This window comes from Doryrhamphus excisus, linkage group LG12 (genome assembly GCF_037039965.1).
Source record: "Doryrhamphus excisus strain RoL-2023G ecotype Guam linkage group LG12, RoL_Dexc_Guam_v1.1, whole genome shotgun sequence".
Taxonomy (NCBI): domain Eukaryota; kingdom Metazoa; phylum Chordata; class Actinopteri; order Syngnathiformes; family Syngnathidae; genus Doryrhamphus; species Doryrhamphus excisus.
In genome coordinates this window covers 12,060,604-12,073,069 of record NC_136368.1, presented here as the reverse complement: position 1 = coordinate 12,073,069, position 12,466 = coordinate 12,060,604, and the positions used below count along the sequence as shown (strand labels likewise).

The 12,466-nt window shown below is 40.2% G+C and overlaps 1 protein-coding gene across 1 annotated transcript in view; it reads right to left on the bottom strand.

The window, feature by feature from the left end:
• wnt6b (wingless-type MMTV integration site family, member 6b) overlaps positions 1–5,518 on the bottom strand; it is a 38,839-nt gene extending 33,321 nt beyond the window's left edge. Inside the window, exons 1-2 of the mRNA XM_058082667.2 lie at positions 5,451–5,518; positions 2,610–3,278 (exon numbers count right to left, since the gene is read on the bottom strand). Coding sequence (XP_057938650.1) covers positions 2,610–2,689 — 80 coding nt within the window. The 5' untranslated portion in view covers positions 2,690–3,278; positions 5,451–5,518. The remainder of the gene's footprint in view (positions 1–2,609; positions 3,279–5,450) is intronic.
• Between the last annotated feature and the right edge of the window lie 6,948 nt (positions 5,519–12,466).

The window sequence follows — 12,466 nt, the reverse complement described above, 5'->3', positions numbered from 1 at the left end:
CATATTTAAGCAAATTCTACTTTGGTAGACTATTAAGCATTTCAAGCATAAAATTAACTGAATAAATTGACTAAAATACAAGGCAGAAGAAGCATTCTAATTGTGAATGTAGTAATTTACATTGGCCACTAGATGTCAGTCTCACAACAGGCACAATTATAACGAAAAAAAATAATGATCATCGTGATAACACAAGCTACAGTTGGGGCCATAACCACAACAAGCTAAAACTCAACTCTGAACTCGGTCTCCTAGCTGTGAGGCCTGCGTGCTAACCACTTGTCCACCGTGCAGCTACATAAATACTCCTACTCCTACTATACTACTATTTAGAAATATAGTAATTATTCATTCATTCATTCATTTTCTTCCGCTTTTTCCTCATGAGGGTCGCGGGGGTGCTGGAGCCTATCCCAGCTGTCTTCGGGCGAGAGGCGGGGTACACCTTGGACTGGTCGCCAGCCAACCACAGGGCACATATAGACAAACAACCATTCACACTCACATTCATACCTATGGACAATTTGGAGTCGCCAATTAACCTAGCATGTTTTTGGAATGTGGGAGGAAACCGGAGTACCCGGAGAAAACCCACGCATGCACGGGGAGAACATGCAAACTCCACACAGAGATGGCCGAGGGTGGAATTGAACCCTGGTCTCCTAGCTGTGAGGTCTGCGCGCTAACCACTAGACCACCGTGCCGCCCTATAGTAAATATATATATTTTTCAAAATTTATAGTAGAAGGCAGATCTTTGTGATCATCATTTTAAAAGTAGTTTGCAGGCTGAAAGTGTGAACAACCCAGCCTTATACAATATTTGTATCATTTCTGTGCTTGAAAGCGCATTAAAAACTTGTACATTTGCTTAAAAATGCATTTTTACTAATAATAGGCCTATGTCAAACAAGAAACAGCAATGATTAATAATATATTTAAAAAATATGACAGAGTATTAATGTTTGTCCGTTAAACTGTGTTACTAATGTATTTTCTCTTGGAGTACATCACTTTCTTCAGCAAATATCGCTGAATTTGCACAATTCCTGATTGAAAACATGGCTGAGGTAAGCCTCTCCTCTCCGTTTAGTGCCAAGACGAACCACTGAGTGAGCAATGTGCGCGTCATGTCTGACATACTCATAGCAGGAGGAGGGATTTATTTGTACGTTATTTGTATGTTCAAATGTCAGTGCCCTCGAGGCATACAGTCCCTTTAACATTAAAAACAAACTTCAAAAGACTGAGTTCCTAACTGCAGGTCACTAACTCCATGGCACGACTCCTCCATGCAGCATTCTTTGCTCAAGACGACACTTATTTACCAATATGTAAACAGAACTTTTGTATATTCAGAGAGAGGTAGAATTCTCTCTCTGAACTCCAGCTGGGAAGACAACAAACTGGTTTTCCAAAATCTGCTGCATCTGCAAATTCAACAGAGGATATTTTAGCAGGCAGCTCTCCGATCAACTTTGTTGTGACTTCCCCGTCAGTTTCTTGCATCGTGTTCTCATCACGTTCTCATCCAATATCATTAGAAGAAAATCATCCTAAGGAGTACACGTTCGCTATCACCCGTGACAGCACAGAGCACAGTGCCAGCCATGCAAAGAGCCACAGTGGACTTACACAGACGCTTTTGACACCACAGCCCACATTGACCTTGACCGAGCTGTGAATGGACAGTGGGAGGATTCGGCTGGAAACAAATCCCAAAGATTGCATGTGAAATGGAGACAATGCTGCTACATTGAAGACAACCTAACCATACACAAGAAAAGCACAGCAGGTCCAAAACAGATGGCCAGAAAATATGTTATCTTCATATCTGCAGGGTCTGTCTGTCTGTCTGTCACACCTTGTGGAGCTGAGCCTGTATGGATTGTTTTATGATGACATATCCACTGCGCCCTCAAGGGCCACCTGAAATTCCTAACTCTGACCCCCAAACACACACACACACACACACACACAACTGCAGGCAATGAAAAGACACCTCCCTGCTTCTTAACGCTTAACCTCCCCACAAACAAAAAAATATATATCATGCACCATCAGTCTCACTTAAACCTGACAGATAATATAATAACCTGACAGATAAATCATTACAGTGTATGTCTGGTATAATTTTGTATATTTATTGTAACAAATCTAATTGTTTGCATTGTTCACATTGTTGATTTGTATTGTTACAGTTATGCAAACACAGGAGGGCTTTAGATGCAAAAGGCATGACTGACAGTCATAACTGTCCAGTGTCCAGTATAATAAAAGTAGTCTTGTGTATTACAGAAAATGTTTTGAACATGAAATGTCACATTTTTGGGCTTTTAGATCCCAAAGCTAACAAATGTGTCCATGAACTTATTCCTTGAGTTTCTAAATAATGTAAAAATAGAAGGCATGGTATCGATAATATTGATATTGGGATCGATCCACCCACCCCTGATATGCAGTATACTCAATCTAACGTTAATGTAGTGTAATACTCCTGCGCAGTGTGCGCCACGCGCCTGTGCGCACAATCCAAATATAGCATAACTATATAGACTATATACAGCTTGTATTTACGTATGATTTACGTTTAATATAAAAGGTACTTACCACCACAGTCCGATAATATTGACGGGGCAGAGCAAGATAAAGAAGAGCGCCAGTTGGATCCGAGACAGACGAACCATCATGTTCGAACACTGTAAATCGTCCAGTCGATATTAAAAAAAACCGCGTAGTTTGATGATTCCTCAAACAACGTAAACTGTCTTCTGCTTCGTTTTATGACTCTGCAAAAGTTTACAGGACAGTGTCAGTCAGTCAAGCGAGAGACTGAAAAGTTCATCATCCAACTCCTCTCCCGTCGGGCGCATCTTAATGCGCGGCAAAGATGGTCAAGAGGTGACTGAGGAGAGGTCCAAAGGTGTGGTTGACCTCTTCATTGTGCTTCGCTTCTGTCACTCAGCACCCGTTGACATAAAAGACAGTGATGTCCTCGGAGCTTCTGATATGGTGGCTGGAGAGAGGAAACTAAAGTCCAAAAAAAAAAAAAAGTTTTCCAAACAAAATTGAATGAGGATGAAGCGGACTAAATGCACTTTTGGTTCTGTTGGGTCTTCTTTGGCGTTTCTTGGCGCTTTGAAATGACTCAAAAGCGGCAGAAAGAGAAGAAGGTGTGTGTACCACGGTGCTCGTCAGTATGTTTTCTTTGGATGATGAAGGGAGGAAAAATGCGCTCCTCTTCTTCTTGCACCTTGGTGTGACGTCGCTCCAGGCGAGCTGAAATCCTCACAGAAAGAGAGAGAGAGGAGAAAAAGAGAGAGAGAGAAACTGCAAATAGTTAAAGGGAGATCCACCCGAGGGCAGAAAATGGCCAGAACACACACAAGCATAAACAAGAGCTATAATGTCACTTAATGTAGTATGTTTAAAGCTAAGGAATGGGATGACGTCATCACAGGTGTGTGGTATACCTCTTATTATGTTAACTAATATTATAACTAACATTAGTTTCATCTACTTTGTGTGTGAAGTAGCAGTTAATGCCTTCAAGCTGGCAGGTGCTATTACCACCTTGAAATATCAATAAAAGAAATGAATTGTGGCATCACTGCATATCATAGCACTCCCTAGACACAACGAAATTGTGTGATTCAATTATTATTATTAACACTGCAAGCATCCTTTTTACTAGAGCCACTATGATGTGCCTTCTCTGGTTAATTACGCTACATGGAATTATGATTTATTTTTTCCTTCAACTTATTCATTCATTTTCTACTGCTTATCCTCACGAGGGTCGCGGGTGGTGCTGGAGCCTATCCCAGCTGTCTCCGGGCGAGAGGCGGGGTACACTCTGGACTGGTCGCCAGCCAATCACAGGGCACATATAGACAAACAACCATTCCCACTCACATTCATACCTATGGACAATAATTGGAGTCGCCAATTAACCTAGCATGGAGTACCTGGAGAGAACCCACGCATGCACGGGGAGAACATGCAACTCGGGTCTCCTAGCTGTGTGGCCGTCGTGCTAACCACTCATCCGCCGTGCAGCCACAAATACGAAATAACTTTGTTTAATATATCACACCATATCATAGAAATACAGATATACTATACAAATATGCGTGTAAGGGCTGTGATTTCCACTACACTGTGGTCACCCATAAAAACCTTCACACCTGACTTCGCTCTACTTCCACTCTGCAATCAATCACATGTGCAACATCCAGACATTGTCTGTCCTCCGTCTTTATTGAGGGCCTGGCTTCCATTCTACAGCAATAACCCTCACCCATGCTTACATTGCAAAGTGAAAAAACAGGTTGATAATGAAAAAGTGAACATCTCACGCATTCCATTAGTCATCCAAAGGTCAGAATGACTTGAAAGAGATCAATTTAAAGCACATTTGATTTTGATTTCCGTTTAACTCAAATTGAACACCTTTGATTTGCAATGCAGTTATCCCAACATTCCTAGAATGTGATGAAACGATGTTCAGTCGTTGGACCTGACTTACCAGATGGTTTCATTCAAATAGTTTGTTTCACAAAAAAATGGTGACAGAAACGGGTTGGAAAAGAGGGCTGGTAAATTCCTTGCTTAATGGAGAATTGATTGAAGAGTGTTCTGATAAAAGTGCTGCGAATAAAAGTGTCCTTTTATCAAACGTGGGAGTGTTTATGAAATGCACAAATTCATATTTCTCACAATTTTGTTATGTTTTCTGTTCTTTTTTCTTTACCAAATCAATATAATTTGGGAAGACCTGTGTCATAAATTAAATTTTTCGAACAAGGATTTGGATTTTTGTTGTGCAATCAAGGGTGAAATTATATATTATTGCCGTTTATGCTGTATGATTCCAACGTTTTTTAACATTTCTTGAATAAAAATCGGGCGGCACGGCGATCGAGTGGTTAGCGCACAGACCTCACAGCTCGGAGACCAGGGTTCAATTCCACCCTTGGCCATCTCTTTTCTCCGGGTACTCCGGTTTCCTCCCACATTCCAAAAACATGCTAGGTTAATTGGCCACTCCAAATTGTCCATAGGTATGAATGTGAGTGTGAATGGTTGTTTGTTTATATGTGCCCTGTGATTGGCTGGCGACCAGTCCAGGGTGAACCCCGCCTCCTGCCCCAAGACTGCTGGGATAGGCTCCAGCACCCCCACCCCCCCACGACCCTCGTGAGGAAAAAACAGTAGAAAATGAATGAATGAATAAAAATCATGGCGGTTTCACATTTCCTGATCAAATACAGGACAGAAATCTAATATATGGCTGTTGCCAGCATTTCTTTAGTTTTAGTAGTCTGAGGGCACTCAGTGAGGGCACAGAGTTGGATTATGTGTTTAATCCAAGTGTGATTTCATTATTCTTCCTAATTGTGCAATAAAATACACAGAAATATCACAAAAGGTGGTGCTGGTAGTACTCACTTCATCCTGAGGGTTGAGGGCATACTTGAGCTGGAAGGTGTTGTCACTGTTTGTGGTCTTGCCTTTTATTTGTATGTGAAGTACATGTACCCATGTCCTTCTACAGGAAACGTTTATTGCATCTGTTTACTTGCAGTCTGATCACTTTCTGCTGCACTTGGATATAATCCTCCATTTTAGCAGTCAATTTAATATATAAATAACAAAATATATTTCATGAATTTGACTTGTTGCTAAATCTAGCTGTAGGTAGTGCTGCTCTAAAAAAAGATTTTTCTTCTCTGTGGAAAAACGGCAGTGACAAGCACTTTCTAGCTCACTTACGCCCCCACCCTATCAGTGGGAGGAGAGTACTGCACGTGCCTCAGTGTATGACATTTCTATGTATTTTTGTGTCCGATTAGCAAGAATAATGATGTCACGCTTACATTAAAGACATTAGACAGGCTTTAAAAGGTTATGAGATATGATAACTGTTTCTGCAACATTCAAACACAGTGCAGTCCACTCAGAGAGTAGATTTTTGCCAACCTTATCTCAGCTTTCTGTTGTCTACTTGATCCAGAAAAAGTTACATGACTTTGTTTTAAAATGATTGCGATCATACATCCATCCATCTATTTTCTATACCGCTTATTCTCATTAGGGGGGTCGCCAATTAACCTAGCATGTTTTTGGAATGTGGGAGGAAACCGGAGTACCCGGAGAAAACCCACACATGCACGGGGAGAACATGCAAACTCCACACAGAGATGGCCGTAGGTGGAATTGAACTCGGATCTCCTAGCTGTGAGGCCTGCACGCTAACCACTCGTACAGAAAAAAAAAATTCTATACATCACTGACATCCCCTTACAGTTATGTGTATGATTTGTAGCAACATTCTAAAGGCATGTATGCAAAAGTACCTTGTTATTCCTAAATCTTTTGTTGTGCTGAATTAAAGCAATATTCCTCATGTACACAAAACAAATGAAATGACACTTTGGAGACCGAGTAATAAAAGCTGGAAGCAACTGATGAGCAATGAGCAAGCTCCAAAGTGTGCATTCTCTGTATGCCCTATTAATAATTATTTCAGCTTAACAACTGCGCTGATCTTTGAATGGTCTCTTTTCTCGCCACATCAATCTCACACAACCACTTTCTTCCCCAAAATCTCCTCGCCTGCATCTCACTATCCCCCAATTTCCCTCACTGCTGGACAAGTGTGTTTTGTAAGGGAGGGCTTATTCTTCATACTTGGCCGAGGCTTTATGGACAATAAAGATCTGATTTCAAAGTCCGTGAGGGTGTTGGGCCTGGGGTCTTGGCTCACAGCTTTAGTTGCCTGCTGGGAGGGGACGCTCCTCAGCCCCTAACCAGATGGCCATCATCAGGATACATACAAAAGATACACAATGTACATCGTGGGTATGCTTTATGGTTTTCCATCTGAGTAGTATTGTATTGGTTTTACAGTATACAAAATCACTGAACTGATTGTGATGCCGTGACGTGCGGTGAGGTTAGTGGCTGGTGGGGGCACCGACTGAATATTAAGATGATCAAGAAACATTGTTTTTCCTATTCATTTTTCTCCTTTGTTGTAAATGTGTAATCCCCTCCTGGTGAGCTTGAGTACATAGAATCTTCTTGCTGGATTTTCCTCTCTATGGAAGGACGTCAGTGACAAGCACCTTCTCTCCAGCACCCTGGAATAGACTTTCTCAGGGAGGCTGAGGAGTGTGGGCTGCATCAGGTTTTCAAAAAAAAAAAAAACGCATTTATTAAAAATGAAAAAATTTAAAAAACCTCGCTTAGGTTCCAATTTTCTACAAGAAAAGCATAAAACATTCCACTTTTTCTACACAAAATAAGATGAAAAATAAATAAACAAATCAAGAATAAAGAAAATCAATCAATCAGTAATAAATAAATATAATAATAATAATAAAACAGCAAATAATAAAAAACATATATTTATATTTTATATATAAAACTTATAAACACATATAGTTGGTGGGTAGACAAATTATTTTTTTCAGATTAAAATTAAGAAAGCATTATTAGAGCCCTGTAGACATGACAAAACACGACTATAGTCACATTTATACTCTTTTTATTTACAACATATTGCGCAACTGCAGGGTCTTGAGACACATGCTAACTCGCAAACTAGAGAGCTAGCGACCTAAACGGTAGCCTTCAAGTTATTTCCTTGAAACTTAAATAGCCAAAAACTTACCACTTCCACACGGATAGCGAGGATAACTATTAAAAGTTATTTAACCTTTAACATGCACATTAATCAAACGTAATAATTTTGTCTGGGTACATGATACCATACAGCATCCATATCAAACTTGCGCGGGCCGCACTAATTTGGCCTGCGGGCCGCGTGTTTGAGACCCCTGATGTAGACCCTTTGTTATGATTTATTTATCTAATTCTTCTATTCTTTATTTATTATTATTAAATTATTATTTATTTCTAATTTCTATATTTTGTACTGTCGTACTGTCTTGCACTGAAAATGGAGCTGCTGCAATTTCATTCAACTATATGTAAAATGACAATAAAGGGCATTCTGATTCTGATTCCGATTCTGGAATCCAAAGGTACTGTTCCCGACTTCCACGCAATGTTGAAGAGACTTGCCAGGCAAGACAGTCCCTCAACATCCAAAGCCTTGAGGAATTCATGGCGAAACCCGTCCACCCCCGGAGCATGTTGTCTACCCGAGATACCTAAGCCACGGTGATGTAACTGTCTGCGTACGTATCCTCTGACTCTGCTTCCTCTATCTATGTCAGCGGGATTGAGAATGGCCTCAAAGTACTCCTTCCACTGTCCTACTACATCTTTAGTCGAGGTCAGCAGGTCCCCACTGTAAACGGTGTGGACCGGGCACTGTTTCCCAGACGGTTTGCCAGAACCTCTTCATAGTCGACCGAAAGTCGTGCTTCATGGCCTCATCGAACATAGATCCTAGGATTACTCAAGCACTCAAACCTCTCCACCACAATACTGTGGTGATTCACGGAGGAAACAAAAGAAAATGTTAAAAACAATTGGAAACATCATGTCCATTATGTCAATTGCGATCTGGTAGCATAGGTCGATTGCATGTGTTGCGCAGGTCACAAACGTCACTTTGAGGATGCCATATGACATCATTCATCTTACATTAACTTCTCCTCACACGGAATGCATTTTTCATATTTATAAGTCCGATTACAGATATATCGACAACAAAAGTTACAGTAAAGTCTCGTTATATCGATATTCTCGGGAGTCGGAAAAAATACCGATATAACCGGACTATCCATATATCCGATCCTGCGCCGAACTGCATTAAAAGTGGGCGGATCTTTGATATGGCATGTAATTTTCTCCTTGAGTTCATGGATTGCGTATCTAGCATGCTTTTGTACTACAATAAATTTTGTACTAAGTTTATAAAAATAAACTTACGCTGTAGTGATTACCGGTTACCGGGACATAATTCACCCCGGAACTATCGATAGGGAAGGTGTTGCCACCCAGAGGGGTAGGCGCGAGGGACGGGTGTTTTCCGCTGTGTGTGCTGCACTCTGGTGGTGGAAGTGTGAAAAATAAAGTTGACTGGAAGCAGCCGTTCGCCGTGTTCTTTTTTGGTATTGAAATCCTTAAGCAAAGATTGATTTAAGCTGCTTTTGTATCGATATAAGCAGACCAAATTGGCTGGCGGGAGATGAAAAGGGCATCCTAGTAACCGGATTATCATAATAACCGTGTATCGTACTAACGGAGCTAATTATATCATAAAAGACTAGAAATTTGCCGGGAAATGAAAATAGTATCGTAATAAGTAGTAATTCGTTATAACCGATATCGATATAACGAGACTTTACTGTATGTGTTATGTCAGGTGTTGAGTTTCAGTTTAAAGTGGGTTATGGCAGTAACATTAGGTAATATTGTAAAGCCAAGCTGCCATGAAAGCCTGTTGTGTGGTGCTTGTGTGTCTGACCAAACATTACAGTACCATTACCGACACAGAGCAACCCGTGTAGAATCCTAAATATTATCACAACGTTTTTGAATGTGTCATCTGAATGCCTTATATTTGTATTTTAGTTCTAACTACCGATGTTCAACTGCTGATTACTGAAGAACGGAAAAAGGTATAAGGAACATTCTTTTCCAATGAAAGACAAGAATCTAATCTTTCTTTTGGTAGGTTCCGTGTTTATATAATATAACCCAGTGGTTCTCTATTATTTTTTCTGAAGCTGTGAAGCATACAAGTCAAACTGCATGCAGAGTACAATAAATTTGTACAGGTTGGCAGGTGTGCATTAACACTGAAAGCACTCCCGTACTCCACCCACCCACCCTCCAACTTTCATTTAGGCCAAAAAATTGATTTTTTTTTCTTAAAAATTTACATTTTTGGACAAATAATAGGGTGTATCTGAAGTGTGAAGCGGTAAGGGATTACTGTACTGCCTCTCTGGTCCTGAAGGAGGGACTCATCTTTTATTCTCAAGGGTTTTTTTGTTTTATTTCTCACGCTAAACATGAATTAAGGCGCAAGGATCAAGGGTACTGTACATGTTTTAAATGTATGATTCCTAATATCAGGCTGTGTAAACAGCACTGCCTGCACTTGACAAAAATAATAGTCAATAAATAATCATTTGCAATAACGTGCAGACCCTCCTTGGTTCTGTGTGGTTGGACTTAAGTGGGAGAGCATGTGGCTGGGTGATGAAGGGGTCCTTTCCCTCCTTCCCTCCCCAAATGCTAACAGGCCTAACCCGTGGCCTGCCACACCTATCACACACACTCTTCACACGCATTCCCCCTTTCACTTTGCTTTCATTTGGGCGTGAAATGGATCCCTACTGTCAGACAGAAGGCACCACCTATCTCTGGATAGAATTCTCCTTCACCCTCTTTCTCTTTACTGCACATTTGCCTCTTGGTTTCCACACAGGGAAAAATGTCTAATCTCCTCCTGCCAAATCCACAAAACAAATTCCCAGGCGATTATGATCAAAAATGATTAGGATTCCCATCTGAGCTGATATTTTATGTGACAATCCTAATTAGATCTAAACTAGAAACACATGATTGTCCTACTACGGCCAGCCGCGCTCATCCCTGGGAACGCCGTACAAAAGTCATGAATGTTCTTCCACAACTGGCACACAGTTCAGGTTTGAGATAACTCCTTCAAATAATCGATGGTCCCACATGATGTTACTTGTCTGGAAGCAGGGAGGGAGGAAGAAAAGAGATCCAAATGATAATCTTGTTTCAGCAAGTAATGAATGTTGCGTTGTGTAATTAACAAGCAGCACTAGTAGATCTTTCACTGCATTAGATATCATCGCCTCATTTTTAACATACCATTAAATCAGGGGTGTCCAATTTTTTTTTTTCCATCCGGGGCCATATACTGAAAAATCAAAGGACGTGCAATCCATTTTAATATTTGACAGTTTGTAAACCAACCAATGGAGATATGTATGCTAAGAAGCAGAGGTCTGGAATCCACTCACACAGTCACAACTTGACTTGACATCAAAAACATGGAATTGACTTGCATTTTGACATCAGCGACTCAGGACTTGACTTGGACTTTTATCTGATGACTTGAAAATCGTACTTGAGATTTTCAATGGGTTTGTTGAGTAAAATGTGACCACTGTATCATTTCCAGCATGACACCAAATTTTCCCATTTTCCCATCACTTCTCTTCTGCTGTATTAATGCAATTTGTGGATTATTTGCTATCCTATTTCAATAATTGTTCTGTTATTTCCTTTGTGAACAATGGTGGCTATCATTAATCCCTTGCAATTGAGGCACACCATGTAGTCGAAGGTGATTTAGTAGCAATATGTACAGTCGTTGCAATTATCATTAAGAACGTGCAAGGTGAGATGGCAGTACAGTCATTCTAAGACTTGGGTGCTTGGGTGTGGATCTTTCCGCTCACACGATCCAAATATGCCATGCTTTGCCCAAGCCCGGTATGATCCGTATTCTGTGAGTACACCCAAACATTGGCCATTACAGTGACAGTAAATTATTGTCAATATTTGACTACAAATGTTGGTTAAGCACGCCCAATTGCACAAAAATGCATTTCTAAGAAGATATGGAACAAGCTATTGGAGTCCAACTATCGGTGCAATCAATCTGCTGGACATCAACAAAAAAAGTTAAGGCACAGTTGAAGAGGAATAACTAGCAGTTTGCTTGGATCCACCGCCATCTGGTGGTCATTATGAGAACATGCACTCATGACGACGAGTCCCTCTTTTAGCATGCAAAAGTGCACTGAAGAGTATTTTTCTTGCGTTTGTGGACACAAGAGGAGAGATTACATCATTGAGATGATGTCATCCGTCTCTTGTCCGTCTCTCAAGGCTGGATGGCGTTGCATGCAGCTTTCGCCAAAAACAAAGATAAAACGTAACAATTTAATGAGGATAAAATAATGTATTTTAGAAAACAGTTTACATATTAAAAAACGTGAAAAAACGTTAGCCATATTATGATAACAAAACAAAATTAGGTTGGAAATAATATTGTGGAAATAAAGAAAATTTACAAGAAGAAAATTTATGAAGATTATTTAAGAAGAAAGTTAAAATTAAGAAATTAACAAATCACTGTCAAATCAGTGACAAATAAAAATAGAAAATGCAAAGACCGAACTGATAATATATATATATAACATGGACGGCATGTTAACAGTGGTTGTCAACCTGAATGTTGCGGGTTCAATACCCTATCCTCTTATGAACATGTCAAAATATCCGTGGGCAAGATACTGAACCCCCAGTTGCTCATGATGCTGTGTCATCAGTCAGTAAGTGTGCTAACAGTGTCAACGCGCTTTGGAAAAAGGCTATAAAGCAATTTAATACGCTATTTCACCTTTATCTAGAGTTGGGTATTAATTGAATTTGAATGGTTCCGGTTCAGATTCCTCATTTTGATTCCGGTTCCTCAATATTCTTAATCCTGATGCTTT